Below are 17,379 nucleotides of genomic sequence, written 5' to 3'. Positions count from 1 at the left end.
ATTTGCTTATGTCGTGAATGTAAACAAATGTATCAACTAATTGTTTCTTAAGCAAGTGTTTATTTTACTGTTTAGTTGCATGAAGTTCTCATAGATGGCGGTGTACGTTGAATCATCGATAAAATTCTTCAATATTGTTTAGCATCTAGATTGCAAATACACCAATAAATGGCACTGTGTTCTATTTCTTAGATTATAAATTCTATTTATTTCACATAATATTTACGTATTAAGTTTTTTTAATACCGTGCGGATGGAGTCGCGGGCGGACAGTTAGTATTATGTAAATTGTCGACGAGGGGATCGTTTATTACACGTTTGGTATGTTTTTATTTTATTAGGCAGTGCAGTCAGTCCAGTTTTTTTTTGTTTATTTAATAAAGATTAAATACATGTGTCACGAATTTAGAAATTAACATTTTATCTCTTCTCTATTGATATGAAGTGGCCGCATTCGGGTTTGAGCACAACGTCAAGTTTTAATATCATCTTTTTGTGGTCGGCTTGTACTCGGTAGTGACGTAATAGGTGAGCCAATGTTGTTTTCATTGATGAATACGCGTACGATTTACCTGGAAAGTGAAATTATTATAACTTGTAGACATAAATTGGTTTAATTCGTTTTATTATTTCCATATTTCTAAAACTCATAAAAAAGAAGAATAGTATTTTTGTATTCTACATTTCAAAGTTCTCATATTTTTTTTAATTTAATAACTAACCAATACAAATCCTCCTGCCAATATGAAATGCAACAAAGGCGTTGGGACTGTGCGGCAAAGTGGCTGGGTCCAGCCAGCGTTCGGGCTTGAACTCCTCGGCGTCATGTCCCCACATGGCATGTCTGTGGACCCCGTACACTAACATAACGCATGTACGACCAGCGGTTAATGTGTAATTCTCTGGAAGAATTAAATTAATGAGTAAAAGTAGCGAGTCAGTGAGTGACAGTGGCAATGAGTAAATGAATAAATAAAACAATCGCTTAAATCCAAATGTATCACAGAAAAAGATGTTTCATACCCCTAACCATGATGAGGCTTTTGGCGCTCCAGTGATTGAAAAATAAGTCACTAACATCATGTGTCAAATTGTTATAGCAATGTTTTCAATTGTACAGTGATATGAAATACTACTCACTTAGTTTGACATTTCTGTCAAGCCACCTCATAGTCACAGGCACGATGGGGTACACCCGCATTGTTTCCTTCAACACGGCCTCTAAGTATACTAGTTGAGATAAATCTTGCTTTGTCACATCTCTGTCATCGTTCCCGAAAATGTCGTGTAGCCTAAAATCATAATACGTCATACTTATTCTATTATGCTAGACGTTACAAGCAATCTCCAGAACGGATTCATGGACATGGTTGTTTGGTACAAGTAGAACACTTTGTGGAAGAGGACATAGTCTACTGAATAAGGTTTTTTATATAATTATGCCCTATCACAGGGAAAAGCTAGTTGATTTCGCGTACACTGCGTGAAATTAAAAAACGAGTCATTTAAGGCCTTTAGGGGAAAAAATATTTAGTGGATCTTAAGGGGATAACAGAAATATATATATACAGTCAAAATCTGTTATAACGACATCGAAGGGACTACTCATATTGAGTCGTAAAAACCGATAGTTGTAACAACTGGTGACAGGTATTAATAGGAAAGATATGTATATTCATGTAGGAAATTAAACCGCATTTTGTTGACTTCAATACAAACGTATAATATAAAAGAACAATATCATTTTTTCATAATTTTTGTATGCATAAAATCTGTAATTTTAGTTTGTTTGAAACACTTCTGTCGTGTATACACATTTTGTAATTCACATTGGATTTTAATCTGCGTATCGTCACAATTTCCCTGCATGTGGAACTCTTCATTAAAAAGAACAATCTTTCGTAATACACTAACAGCATTAAGACCGTCAATCAAAGTTGGCACTGTAAAGTGTTCTTCCGAGTCTTACTGTTCATTTTCATTTTCCTCTTGAACTTCACGTACAATATCACCCTCCGTAGCTGGTGCACAAATTGCAATAGACTGATCTACATCAATGAACTCGTGTGTTTCAGTAGTAGATAAAGCAGGTCGTAAATTTTGGGCTAATTGACCCAAAGAAATATTGTCCTCTTCATCATCTTCAATCACATCATCTGAGGTTCTTGTTATAAGACTTGTAAGATCTTTAAAACCTGCATGCCCAAAGCAGTTAGCTATAGTTTTTTGTGAAACTTGACTATTATACTGTGCCAGATGTGTATACTGTTACCTATTCAAATTGTTTACAATACAGCTGAGCCGGTCGTTCTACAGGTATAATTCTCCGAAAAAAATAACCAAATGTGGTCGCTTAATGCGGTATGTCGTAGTAAACAATGTCGTAAAAACCAATGTTTTCGATAAAGCGGTGTTCGTATCAAATACCGAATCTACCAGGGCCCCGACCCACCCAGCAGAGCTGTCATGTGCCAACGTCTACTTGTAAGAAGCCCGCATCCTCGCAATCCGGAGACTCCCCAGAATGTTCGTATCAACGACCATGGCTAGAGCAGAGCCTGCGCATAGTAACGGAAGATCCCACAGCAACGATAAAAATATGTAGCATACGTGATATGTAGCAGGAAGTCTAAAAGATTGGGGCGCACGTAACACACACACACACCTATGAAGGTCGTGTAAATGCTCATGCTTGGTCAGGCATCTAAGAACATATATAAGGCGAAATACACATCAAATAAATCTCTTCGGTTACCAGCATTAGGTGGTTTTATTTCCCCGTGCTCCGCATTGGGGGTGCACCGTTGATTATTGCCGGTGCACCTCCCGTGCGAGTTGTTCTGTATATCCGCAGTCAGTCCCCTACCCGGGGCCGATTTAGGATGTACATGTTGCCTTTTGAAAACGGCCACATGTGGTCTGCTTACCAGTTTCATTTTTTTTCCAAAATAATTCCTTTGTCATGGATTCACCACAAATATGTCTCTTATTTATTTAAGTAGTGTAAGTATAGCTGTTTTTTTTTTATATATATATAAATTTTCATGACTTAATTACAAATTTTATTAATGCTACTGTTTTTCTTCTTCTTCATTTTCAATAACCTTCCGTTTAGTTTTTTTTTTTTTGTAAGTATTTCAATCTCAGCTTAGTTTGTCCAGGTGCCATTTTAAGGTTTCGTTTTATTGATCATATCAATCATACTCTTCAGTCGTAACGCAGGAGTACGCTAGATCTGGTAATATAAAACACAGCATTACAGGGTTCGTCATTTCATCCTGGAAGACGGTGATATTTCAAAAACTTAGTTCGTTATTCCTTGTGATTATTCGTGATTCATTGATTTATGGCCACATATTCAATAACATTATTCATATAGTGACACTGTCTTTTCCATAAAGTTAATCCTCTAATTGTTAGTGAAATATATGTTGTCCTATTATTTCTTTTCTTAATGTAGATCGCCATTGTAGAACTTGTGTCCTCTTCTTCTTTCTAATCTTTAACTGTGAGTATTTCAACATTCAAGCCCCATGGCTGTCTTTACATACTCCCGATGGGTAACATACATCAGTTCTCCTAGCGGCTGACCCGTCATTTTAATGTTAACTATACGCTTGGACCTTAATTTACGCTGTTATTCAATATTGTTTTACTTCTTATCTTAACTTGAAGTATTCAATACTTTCTACTATTGACTTTGTTTCTGCTTGTGTGATAGTTTGTAAAAACTTTACTACTCTTCCGATACAAATATCTTCTCTTTTCTTCTATCCATGGTTCCACGCTGACCTTAAGCTTTTCTTATTTTTGATGATTGCATAGTCTCGTAACAAGAATTTTTGGTTCATTGTTAAGTATTACTCCACGATAATAGTTAATTTTCTTAACGTGTCTTGTAATTTAAGACTTTCCCGTTATATTTTAATTCATGACATTTCTATTGTATGACTATTTGTTTGTATTCATCATAGCATATTTCACAGTTATACGCTCCGAACAGCACGTCACACCATAGTTTGTTTTCTTGTCGCTTTGACAACTTCCTCAGACAGCGTCATGCCGTGTAATTTTGTTTCTTTATTTTCTTTATACCCTATCTATTTATGGGTATGTTTAGGTTTAGATATTTACTTCAAGACTTTGCTGGCTTCTTTCTTCTTTCTCACATGGACTATTCTATGTAATGAGCTTATACGTAAATGTTGAATAGTTTCTTATTTAGCCATCTCTCAAACGTTTGGTCATTGCAGTGCAAGACCTAGCAATCCATTTTTTTATTTATTTATTTGGTTTAGTATTTCTGTATCCGACTATGGCATTCGCAATTTAAAGTTCCCACATTGTTACATTTTGGCTTTATATTTAGCTATATTTTCCGCCCGATTGAGTTACAAAACTTCTACCCATTTTCTTATATCGCGCGGGCATATAACATTCAGCCAGGACCTTTGATTTTGGTCAGTTTAACCGGTATGTTGTTCTAAACGATGTCGCCATAAACGGTTTTGACTGTATGTACTTATATACTTCTTCTTAAGTCTTATTTATACGTCTTTCTTACATTCTGTATTTTGAGGTCAACATATTTCTTGATACAAACTCTTATTCCCAGACCTTTACAGAATAGATTTAAAGATCATCATTTATATACGTATACGTATTTAAAGGGAAAAGTTTAAAGGAAGCTGACTAAAATTAGGCCTTCCGTACCACACTCATCAGATGAAAAGCGGGATCGCTTAATCTTCACGCCTGTCTTTGCGGTCGTGGTATTAAACCAGGCAAGCTGGCCCATTCGTGCAACAGATGTTACATAACATAGCATATAGCTACAATTTGTTTAACCTACATTAGCCAAGAAAGCAAAATTATCCTTTCATTTACCGACTTTTTGGTACGTATTACTAAGAACTAACGCAAAACTACTTGTCAGTATTTAATAAAATAAAAATGGGACCGGACAACAAATACCACCTGTCGAATAAAAAAAATCATCAAAAGCGGTGAATCAGGCAGGGAGCTACGAGTTAAAATAGGCTATAAAAAAACTACGAGCACGCGGCCGTAACGCTTTTTCGTGACAGAAAAATTTACAACAGTCGGTCAGATTCAAACCCACGTTCTCGGCACCCTTAACTATTAGGCTATTGGAGAATTAAAATAAGAAAGATTCATTGATATAAGTATAAACTTACTCTTCAAATATTCGCTCCTGCACCTTCGGATATGATCCAATCATAACTAAGGTGAACATGAGAACATTAGCTGCCGTTTCGTGACCTGCTACTATCATGGTGTCCACATGTTCTCTTATCTCCAAATCGTTAAACGCTCCTTTCTCTATAGATAATTCTAGTAGAAGGTCCAAAAACGGCTTGAATTTTATACCTAAAATTAACATTGGATGCATTAACACTAGAAAGACGTTACCGGTCATTTGACACTAATTTGAAGATGAAACGTTTCGTCCCTATTTGTTTATACAGTTTAATATTTCGTGATTTTTAGAGAATAACGACTCCATAAAATGGTCGATCGTGAATTTTTTTTCTTTATGGAGGAAAGCATTCAAGGATCACCGAAATATAATATCTGCCGATTTTCACAAGGTTAAGTCATTAAAATCTATTTATTTACACGAGTAAACTAACTGAATATCGACGCACAGTCGAAACTACTGTTTCTAGAGACTTGAAATTTCGTATAGAGGTTTCGGTCACTACGCAGGCGACCAAAGTGGAGGTCTAAGATTTGTATAGAGCAACGTTATTCCTCCTGCAGAATTACTTGCATACGCACTTTTCAGCACTAATAATTAAATACGTCTTTCAGGTTTTTCTTAAATTTACACTACAAAGGCCTAAAAACCACCGCGGTTTAAGTTCGTAACTACAAATATTTTTCACAGCATAGATACGAGACCTAGAAACTTCGAATTTTGCCTGGGTCTCATTACTACTTGGAAGGAGATTAACAAAGGAACTTTATGGGGCGAAAATAAGTTTCGGCATAGGTCGGGGCCGTGCTAGACGGACTTATACCGTCCTAATTGATGAAATACTCAAGAAGGATATTATGAGCACCCCAAACCGACGTGCATGAATGTGTAGATGCCTAAATAAAGAAGAAGCAAGATAGGAGTGTCAGGACCGCGGCAATAGGAGATCCGTGGTCACTGTCTACCCTTTACTATGTTAATAAAAAGTATTATAAATTGTTGCTCGTACAAACCTGTTGATGCTTCTTTTCCATTCTTATCATTGTTTAAGTACGCAGCTTTACGTGTTTTTAGAACCTGCAACCAAATAAAACGTAGAGAATTTATTCAGGTACCAGCATTATTATTATAACAACCTTGTCTTTCGTTCCATTTTGGTTATCCTCCCATAAAAAATAACTTCGTATTTTTTATGTGTTTCGGTCTTAAAAGTCAGTACATCGAGTTTACCGTGTTTGACATATTGTGCAGTATCTCCAGACATCTTTCCTGTTTCTTCTTCAGGTTCGACCAGTTGTATATAAATTCGTTGTGGAGCCAGAACTTCTGGAACCTCTCCACCAGCATGTTCAACATCTGCTCCACCGCGTGCTCATATTGACTGTTGAGAACGCTGTTTTCGCAGAATTCAACTCCCAGAGCGGTTACTGTACAAACAAACGTAGAATAAAACTTACATCTACATCAGAAGAATCAAGAAGTAACACACTGGGCAAAAGATGGCGTTGTTCTTCTTTTTAGTTCTCTTAAACCATGATATTAAAATTTATACGAAAATTATTTTTATGAAAAGGACTCATTGTAATCGACGAGATAAGTAGATGTACTTATGTTGAAGAAAGTTATAAGAAGTCCGTTATCTATTAGGTCTTTACCTGTGAAATTGCCGTTGTGTATGAAAAAAATGAAACGATTTTTTTTCATGTATTTTTATTTTTATTAATCGAAGTAATCACCCATACAATCAATGCATCTTTGCCAACGCAGTGGCAGTTCATTGATGCGCTTCTTAAAGAAATCAGCTGGACGGGAGGCAACAAAATCTTCAAAAGCATTTTATACTGACTCGGGTATTGAATTTTTTTCCCGTCAAGAAATTACCCAAATTCTGGAAAAAGTAGTAGTCTGTAGGCACAAGGTCTGGTTAGTTGCGCGGATGACGGTGAGTTTTCAACCCCAGTTCTCGCAATTTGGAGACCGTCTACTGTGCAATAAGAAGTCGCGCGTTGTCGTGCAGGAGCAGCGGAGACGAGAGATTGACCAATGATGGTTGGAAATGTGCCAGCTTCTCCACCATTGTGTTCAGTTCTTCACAGTACACATCTGCAGTAATGCTCACCCCGTTTGTAAGAAGCTGTGCTGAATCACACCGGCGCAAGACCACCAAACAGTGACCATCACTTTTCTAGGGATAAGTTTTCGTTTAGAGCATTGTTTAGGTGCTGAACCAGAATCCAACCAACTGCAGTTCAAAATTCCTTCATTTGTGTGTCTGTTGAGCAGTGCAAGGGACGCGTACTTCACACTGGCGATCCATTTATCAAGCTTTTTTACCTTGCCAATTTGACGCAAATGGATCAATATTAATTTTAAACTTACGTCGAAAGCTGCTGCTAATTCAGTCGTAGATTGTGTATCATCAGCTTCCGCAATCGCCTTTAATTCGTCATTATTGACCAAAGTCTTCGGACGACCGCGAGGTTAATCTTTCAGGTCTAAATTTCCAGAACGGAAGCGAGCAAACCAATAACAGGTGGTACGTTGGTTTGTACTGTTAACTCCGTAAACGTCGTTGATGTTGCGTGCCGCTTATGTCGCGTTGCTGCCACGAAGGTACTCATATTCCATAATTGCTCGATTTTTTTTTACGTATCCATGATGACGAAAAAGATTGAAATGCGATGAAAATTTAACACTATAGTCCGGTCGCGGAGCACGAAGAATTTCGTACATTGAACTCACATTACCTTTCTTTGTCACTCCCGCGTAAATACAATTAGTCTCGCTCGCACAGAAACAAAGGACGCCGTCCTCAGGGATTGTAAACTTTTAGTTTGTTTGTTTGCATAATAAAAATTTTATGGGCTCCGTTAGAAGGATTACCGAAAAGGTTAATTATTGGATAGTTCGAAATGAACAATCGAAACGAATATTTGAAAGACGAAAGTGCAGGCAACATCATCTATTTTATTGCCGGCTTTCCGATAGTTACTTTTTGGTTTTAAAATATTATACAAATGAATTCTTCACTTCTCGAAATTGAACAATAGAGCAAAGTAACAGTTACTCCGAAACAGAGGAATCGGATTCTGATTTTTGATTTTTTATTATTAGATACTTGTCTAGATTTTTATTACTTGTATTATTAAATCTAAATAAATGATTTATATAATAATAATAACTATATTTTATAAGTTGGTAATTTTTCTTTCTCCTTCAAATAATTCATGTAAACCGCACTAAATACAAAAATGTTTGTAACCTCTGTCAGTAGGTAAAGAGGTCATTGTACGAAATTCTTCCTGCTCCGCGACCGGACTATAATCAATAAACAAATGATAGCTTTTGGAAAAAGAATTCCATGTTTTTAAAATAAAATTAATTAGAATTCCTAGCAAAACAAAAATTATTTAGATTTGAAATGGCCAGTACTGCAGAATGGCAATTTCATAGGTAAAGACCTATTATTTGGAGGTTTAAGAACGTAGATTTACTCTCTTATTCCAGTCTAACTACTCTCAAAATAGTTTAATGGTTAGTTAAATAATCGCTTAAGTCCCTGAGTGCAACAGTTAGTAACAGATTTACTTACAGCAAATAGTCTCCAAAGCATTCCTTCGCGTGTATGTCCAGTGATCGAAAGGTCCCTTCCCTACCTCAGTCTCCATATCTTTCACCAGGCGACGGGCCTGACTGTTGAAAACTCCCTGGAAACCATCCACTACGAGCTGACTGAACGCTGGGTTCAACAACTTCCGATGATGCTTCCATTTTGACGCTACAATGTATAACATTTTATCATACTAGTGTTATGAATACCCATTGAACCCATTGGACAGGCAGATTTTCGCAAAGATTACTGGGTGATCGATCATATCCATTCTACTGAATGTTTCTATCACTTGACATACTCGTCAAGTGTTAGAAAAATACAACGAATACCAACGCACATACTACATCGCATTTATTCACTATAGTAAGGCATTCGACTCTTTACTTCACGAAACGATTTGGGAGGCGTTAAGAGTCCAAGGAATTGAACACAAATATATCCGCTTAATTAAAAATATATATAGTCACAGTACCGCTAGGATTCAATTAGAAAAGAAAGGAAAAAAAATCCGAGTGGAAAAAGGAGTCCCCAGAAGAACAAGGGAACCCCTTATATCCAAAATTATTATCAGCTGTGCTAGAATCGGTGTTTAGATACCTCAATTGGAAAAATCTTGAAATAAATGTGAACGGTGTTCCTCTAACGCACCTACGGTTCGCAGATGACATAGTTTTGTTTGTTGAAACATCAGAAGACATTGAAAAAATGATAAGAGAGCTAGCAACTGAAAGTGAGAATGTAGGCCTAAAACTAATATAAATCCGGAAAAGACTAGAGTAATGACCAATGGAAGGAAAAACACAATAAACATAGAAAATAGTGAAATTGAATATACAGATGAATATATTTACCTGGGTCAGCTAATGACACAAAACGATTCTACACGTAAAAACGCGAGCGGAGAATAAGCAACGGTTGGAGTAGATACTGGGGCATGAGAGAGATCATGAAAGACAAGAAGTTACATATAAATATTAAAAGCAAACTATACAACACCTGCATTCTACCTGTCCTCATGTACGGCTGCCAAACATGGGCTCTAACTCAAAATATAACTAATAGATTAGCAACATGTCAGCACGCAATGGAAAGAAGTATGTTGCTAATAAAAAAAAGTCAGACAGGGTAAACAACCGTACCATCAGAAGCAAGACAAGAGTTACAGATATAGCATCTGAAATCAGAAGGCTCAAATGGCGATGGGCGGGACACACAATGAGAAGACCAGACAAATGGAGCAAAACTCTGACTCAGGTACCCCAGAGACGGAAAAAGGGAAAGAGGCAGACCGCTGAAAAGATGGGATGACGACATTAGGAGTGTAGTAGGAGTGACCGGGAGTAGAGTAGCGAGAGAAAGGTATGAGTAGAAAAGGTTTGAGGAGTCCTTTGCCGACTGGCAAATAGATCAGCAGAAAATAAGCAAAAAGCATATCCTAGAAGAGTAATATCTAACGTGTAACTTTAACTTTATTTAACTTCTAATTTTCAATTATCTTAAGTTATTAAGTTTCATATACCATAAGTTAACCTTTACACTAGCAAACTTTACATTATATTCGTTATTTTTATTGTAACTTATAAGCAGAACTGAATAAAAGACTATTTTTTTTTTAATTAAATTAGTATTATCATTGCGAAAGTTTGGATGGATGTATGGATTTTTGTTAAAAGTTTTAGGTAGCAGTATAGTTAGTTTAGGTAGTTTACACTAGCAGTATCAGGAGGAGGTGAAATGTACAATACCATTGGGATAAATTATTTTTAGCCGACTTCAAAAAGAAGGAGGTTATCACTTCGACTGTATTTTTTTATGTGTGCTACTGCGAATCTCCGCCCCTGGTGGTCCGATTTTGATAAAAATTATTTTAATCGAAAGGAAGTGCTTGCAGATGGGTTCCATTTTTTTTTTTTGATTTTTTTTAAATAACTAGAAGACTAGTAAATTTTGAATATATAGCTTCAAAATTTGTTGGGAAAATTAGAGACATTTTTTCGCGCTTACGTAGTCTAAACTATAGGACCTACATAAAAATGATGTGTGGACGAATTGTAGCTCTTTAAATGTGCTAAATAAAAATCCGCAATAGCATATATCTATCTTTTATAGTTTTCTCACAATAACCATTTTTTTCTTTAGAAACATCAATTAAATTCATGCCCTATTTCCGACGCTATTATTCGAGTTCAGTATTAACCCTTATGTACATAAATATGTTCATTATCAAGAGAATTTAATGTAGATTATATTTGCCCTTGAAACTATATCATTTTGTCTAAAACTTTAGGAGATATCGAAAGAATAAAATTACGCGCAACCGAAAAATGCTATGTCGCGTTACAAAGAAAATCACAATTTTCATTTCTCGGCTTTCGTAGGTCAAACTATATGACATACATAAAAATGATGTATGAACGAATTATAGATCCTTAAATTTGCTAAATAAAAGTCTTGGGTGGCATATATCTATCATCTATGGATGTCTCACAGCTTGTAGGTAATATTAGCAACTATGAGATCTTCTCTTGGTGATTGAGTCTTAGGCAAAGAAAGCAACAAGAGTTGGCCTAAGGAGAGCAAGCTTTGGACTTCTGCGTGTTAAAGGTTACATTATCATTCATGATTAAAATTGGCCTACATTTCAAATATAATTATTAATATTAATATCTATATATATAAAATAAAGTCGTATTAGTTACACTATTTATAACTCAAAAATGGCTGAGTCGATTTGACTGAAATTGGTGGGCAGGTAGCTTAGAACCAGGAAACGGACATAGGATAATTTTTACCCCGTTTTCTATTTTTTATTCCGCGCGGACGGAGTCGCGGGTAAAAGCTAGTATATATATATATATATATATATTAAAAAAAACTTGAGAGGTGTCAAGGGACACCCGGATGGAACGAAGTTCCTTTCGATTAATTAGTGAAGGAACCAATGTTTATTCTATGAATAAAAAACTTAAGTCTTCACAAGAAGTACATTTTATTTCTATGAATTTTCGTTATATATTGTCACGTCGTTGCCATGGTGATGTAGCGCTCATTCGTCGTTAACATACTTACTATAGCAATAAGTGTCGTGACAACTTTTCGTAAGAATTTTTCCGTCTAGCCCCCTTTCACAACGCGCGATAAGGAACTTCGTTCCAAAAAAGTCGTGTTAGTTACACTATTTATAACTCAAGATCGGTCGAAATGATTTAGCTGAAAATTGATGGGGAGATAGCTTAGAACTAGGAGACGGACATAGGAACTTTTTTTTATCTCGTGTGCGTTTTTTTTATTCCGCGCGGACGGAGTCGCGGGTAAAAGCTAGTTAACATAAATAATTAAATTGTAAACGCTTACTTACGAAATGGGCGGGACATGTTGCAAGACTAGGTGATCAGAGATGAACAGTTAGAACAACGTTATGGACCAAAAGGTAGAAGAGGTATAGGAAGAGGTAGAGGTACACGATGGGAAGATGAAATAAAGAAAACAGCAGAAAGAAAATAGAGAGATATGAGCGTCTTTGTAGGAGGCCTTTACCCGAAGAGGGTTTCCTACAGATTAGTTAGTTATTAAAAAAAAGTTAGTAGTAAAAAAAAGTTTTAAGAACAAAAAAATATTAAGAAAAATTTATTAAGGTTGAAAACGTTTTGTTATTGCTAATAGAATTTGCTTTGTACGAGTACATTTTATTTTTTAGCCGTCTTCAAAAAGAATGAGTTACTTATTAGCCGACTTCAAAAAGAAGGAGGTTATCAATTCGACTGTATCTTTTTTTTTTACTTACGAGTTCCAGTGATTAACCCTTCTCCGACCCAGGGCTTAGCAAAATTATAGAAATCGTCCTTTTGTAAACATGTGTTGGCGACAGTCAAACAATCGTCAGGATCTGTTACAACTGGAAACAAAGAATTCTTCATTATATCGTGTTTCGAGAGATTTTAGCAGATTGTATAAAACTGTGGGGTTACTTTGCAAGTTTTGGATAAAAGTGATTGAGTTTTTTTTAAGCAATGAAGAATATATGTATTTACTGGCCAACAAAATGGGGCTTTCATTAAAGACTAAATTTAATTACAAAAATGCCGAACCAATAAAAAAAAACTAATTTAGACAGATTTAAACTTCGGAAACCGCGAAAGGTCAAATATGTTGCCGAAATGAGGGAATTGGTCACAATTTTTTTTACCCGTAAATTTAGAAACAGCGGGAAACGGTGTCTTAAATAAGGACACTACAGTATTAGGTCGTAACTTTAACGTAACCAAATTTACCATAAACTGTCCGAAGTCCAATCGAAGCAGATATCACACCACCCATTTTCAAACTGGTGTATGAAAATTTCTTTAACGTATTCCATAAGGCTAGAAGGAGAAAAAAATACAATTTTTATTCCGTATATGTAGATATTGTCCAGATGTAAAGAAAAATAATATGTAAGGAAAAGGCAAAGATTTAATACAAGGTGTAATGTTTTTTTCTTCTCAGTCGCTTCAGTCTTTACAGACTGGTCGTGGTCATCAAGTAGATGCCGTGACCCGTTTGACTGCTGAGATGCTTCCATTCTTCCCGGACTACTGCTTTTTTCGCACACACGTGTAAGGGGACATCTACTGTCACTCTGACCTGGTCTATCCACCTCATGGGCGATCTACCTCGTGTCCTGGTGCCTTCCACTTTTCCCTGCACTACTAACCGTTCAATTGATACAACATCATCATTGCGTCATGTTTTAGAATCAAATAAAATGTCTCATGGATTATACTCAATTACGAATGGAATTACTGGAATTACTGTTACGTATTTATATTCATTATAAAGGTTTCAGTGTATTTAGTATCGGTTTTTAGTGTTCCGTAACTGGAAAGGAAAAAACGGAACCGTAATAGGATCATTGTCCATCCGACTGTCCGTCTGTCATGAAAACCGTTTTTTTTTCAATTACATCACATAATTAATCTTACTAATATTATGCGAATGTTTAGATGGATGGATGGATGGATGGTTGGACGGATGGCAGATGTAGATCATAGCCTGGAAGAGCACATAGGCTACTTATTAAGTTTTTTTTTAATTACGCGCAGACGGAGTCGTGGGTGATAACTAGTTTTTGATAATTTTAAATTTACAACCCCTTGTCTCGTAAACTCGTAGAGCAGTGATTCTCAACCACTGTGCCGCGGCACTTTTGTGTGCCGCCAAATTTCAAAAGTGTGCCGCCAAATTTTGCAAATGTATAATAATGTTAAAATTATTAAATTATATCATTTAAAAAGAAAAATGTTTTTAACATGAATATATATTTAAATCCACAAAAAATAAATTATTTTATTATTTGCTTTGCATGCGGTTTTTCTTAGTGCCAAATTACGATGAAGCGGCGTGCACAGCAATAGGGATATGTCTCAAGTCGGCGCACACTTGCCACTTCTGCGTACAAAACGTGTAGTTTTAGTGATAGTTGGGATTCACAAGGTGCTACCTAGTAGTTACTGCACCTTTTCTTTCGTTAAAATTGGCAAATGTATGTGATTCGGTTTAATATTAATTTAACACGTTCTATGCCGAGAAAATAAAGTTATTTCCTGTCCAGGCCGTGTCGGTCAGTGATGGTTGACATATAGACTTTCAGTTCAAGCCACGTCAGTCAGTGATGACCGCGTTTTACGAGGGTTTTCAATTCGTTGTTACAGGCCGTTGAGCAGCGCTGTCAAACTAAATCTCATATTAATTGACCCGCGTGGCCCTATAGTTTCAACATATAATGACAAAGTATCTAACTATAAAAGTATGTTCTTGTCACCAGTAACCACTCATGATATAAATAGAATTGTTCATACCTTAAAGCCTAAAAACAGTTATGGATACGATCATATTCCCATGTATCTAATTAAACAAAGTATATCTTTTATTTCTGAACCTATTACTTTTATAGTCAACTTGATGCTAGAAACAGGAACATTTCCCAGTTGTCTCAAAACTGCGCTCATCAAACCCATATACAAAAAGGGATCGAAACAAGATTTGAACAACTATAGACCTATAGCACTTTTACCAGGCTTCTCAAAAATATTTGAGAAGGTGATATGTAATCAGCTAATGAACTTTCTCGCAATAAATAACATTTTAAATACTAATCAATACGGATTTCAAAAGGGTAAAAATACATCAGGAGCTATATTTAAAATTATGAATGACATTTGGAAAAACATGAACGATAAAAACTCAAGCGTAGCATTATTCTTGGATATGTCTAAGGCATTTGATTGCGTAATTCATAAAATATTACTGATGAAACTAGAAAATTTGGGAATTCGCGGAATCGCCCTTAAACTGTTTCAGACTTATCTAGAAGATCGCTATCAAGCAACTATTTTAACAACTTACAATAAAACTACAAAAAGCATTGAAACTGTTCAATCTAAGCTTCAAAAAGTAAATCTCGGTGTACCACAAGGTAGCATATTAGGCCCTGCTCTCTTTTTGATCTATGTCAATGATCTGTTTAACGTCACCAAACATCTGTGTGTTATGTTCGCAGATGATGCTACTGTCTTTTTCTCAGGTAAAAATTTAAATAAAGTAGATTTTGAAAATGAAATTAATAAATCCTTAAAATTAATGATAACGTCTCTCAAGTCTATTAATCTTTCGGTAAATTTATCTAAAACTAAAATACTACATTTAAGAAATTATAAAACTTCTCCACTTAACTTAAACATAACATGTGATAATATTAAAGTAGAAGAAGTAGGCAACGTAAATTTTCTTGGCATAAAAATTGACCCACATTTAAGTTGGAAACTACATGTAGACAAAATTAATAAGAAAATATCTAGCTACTGTTATGTACTCTCGTTACTATCGAGATCAACATCAGTATGTGTAACAAAGAATGCGTATTTTGGTTACGTGTATCCTTTGCTTTTATACGGCATAGTTTTTTGGGGCAATGCAACTAATATTCAAGAAACATTTGTACTTCAAAAGCAATGTATTCGCATAATATATAGTTTGAAAAACCGAGAAAGCCTAAGAAGTATATTTAAAGAAAAAAGAATTTTAACGCTGACTTGCATTTATATTTTGGAGTTATGTCTGTTCACAAAAAGTAATCATCATTATTTTCAACCTAAATCTGCTGAGAGCCGTAACTTACGTCCTTTTCACCAACATGACCTTAAATTACCTAACATAAAAAGTCAAATATATTACAAAAGTGCATATGTCACTGCTATAAGAGTTTTTAACCATTTGCCAATTAAGATAAAATCTATGAACGGTAAAGTTTTTAAAATAAATCTAAAAAACTGGTTGTTAGATCAAGCCTTCTACTCGATGCATGATTTTTTTAACTATAAAAAAACTAGATAGTGGCAATAGATACGGACTTGACCGACCCGCAAGCAAATTCTTGTTAACATTGCAATTCACTTATCAAAAAAAAAGGCGTCTGTGTTTTACACTTATTAACTATATTATTATTATTATTGTTGATAGACGTTCCCAAGTTCTTGCTCTTGTTGTATTTGTTCTGTTTTTGTTTCTTTACCTCATTCTATTACACAAAAATATACCTCATCATTATCATCATATTGCACGCCCGAAGGGGTATCTAACTGTGTTGTAGCTGTGTATAAATGTTTGTAACTTTATAACAATGTAATACAGTTTGCAATAAATGAATTATTATTATTATTATTATTATTATCATATCAAGTTGGTTTTTGAAAAAAAAAAAAAAATTGAACTTACAAAAAAAATCAACAATCACCGTACATAAAAATTTATTAAAAAAATAACACAAATGATCATTTTCTAAAAATGTAACTTTATAAACACTGAAACTTTCTTTAAGATTTTGGTACATAACAATATTAAAGCACATAACAAATAGCCATTAAGCTACCCGACACCGCGGCCCGCGCGGCCCCCCGTAACGGAAAACCGCTTTTTGCAACCTGGCCTATAGGTTGCAAAAAGCGGCAGAAAAATAGTTGAAAAAAAATTAGCGTCTAGAAATGTCATATAGATACAATTCATTTTATACAGTTGATAAACTATTTATGCAGTGTGTTGTAGTAAGTAAATAATTTTTATCTTTTCCTTTGTGTGCCGCCAAATTTAAAAATCGTTAAATATGTGCCGCAACAAAAAAAGGTTGAGAATCACTGGCGTAGAGGTTTAAATCGAAATTCATATCAATTACTCAGGTATACCTACATGTTTGTACGGAACACTCTGTGCGCGAGTCCGACTTGCACTTGATAGATTTTTTTATGGGCAGCACTATGCCCCCTTATTGCACCCTATATAAGTTTTCGGGTCAGAAAGCTGGGGTGCTGGGTGTTCTTTATTCTCTATTAGATCTTAGATGTACATATAACTGATGTACAAACTTACAAATACTGTCTCCTATGATAAGATGCACATGTCCAATCAATGGTACCCAGCCTGGGTAAGCGGGGGGTTCCAGTCGTGACGTCACACGCCATCGCCACCTCCAGTACAATGCGAACGCGATAACAGATAATACTAACATCAACAT

General features: G+C 35.5%; 1 protein-coding gene across 1 annotated transcript; it reads right to left on the bottom strand.

Moving 5' to 3' along the window:
- Positions 1-420: 420 nt before the first annotated feature.
- On the bottom strand, positions 421-17,379 carry LOC106717353 (cytochrome P450 4C1). The gene is made up of 10 exons (XM_045684019.1): positions 17,235-17,379; positions 13,106-13,195; positions 12,619-12,729; positions 8,814-8,999; positions 6,452-6,648; positions 6,235-6,298; positions 5,199-5,391; positions 1,141-1,292; positions 723-902; positions 421-572 (listed from the first exon to the last, which is right to left on the bottom strand). Exons 1-10 carry the CDS (start codon positions 17,377-17,379, stop codon positions 421-423), a joined length of 1,470 nt encoding a protein of 489 aa, XP_045539975.1.

The sequence above is a fragment of the Papilio machaon genome, chromosome 24 (assembly GCF_912999745.1).
Source record: "Papilio machaon chromosome 24, ilPapMach1.1, whole genome shotgun sequence".
NCBI lineage: Eukaryota > Metazoa > Arthropoda > Insecta > Lepidoptera > Papilionidae > Papilio > Papilio machaon.
The sequence above is the reverse complement of the archived record's forward strand: the minus strand, read 5'-3'. Positions and strand labels throughout refer to the sequence as shown.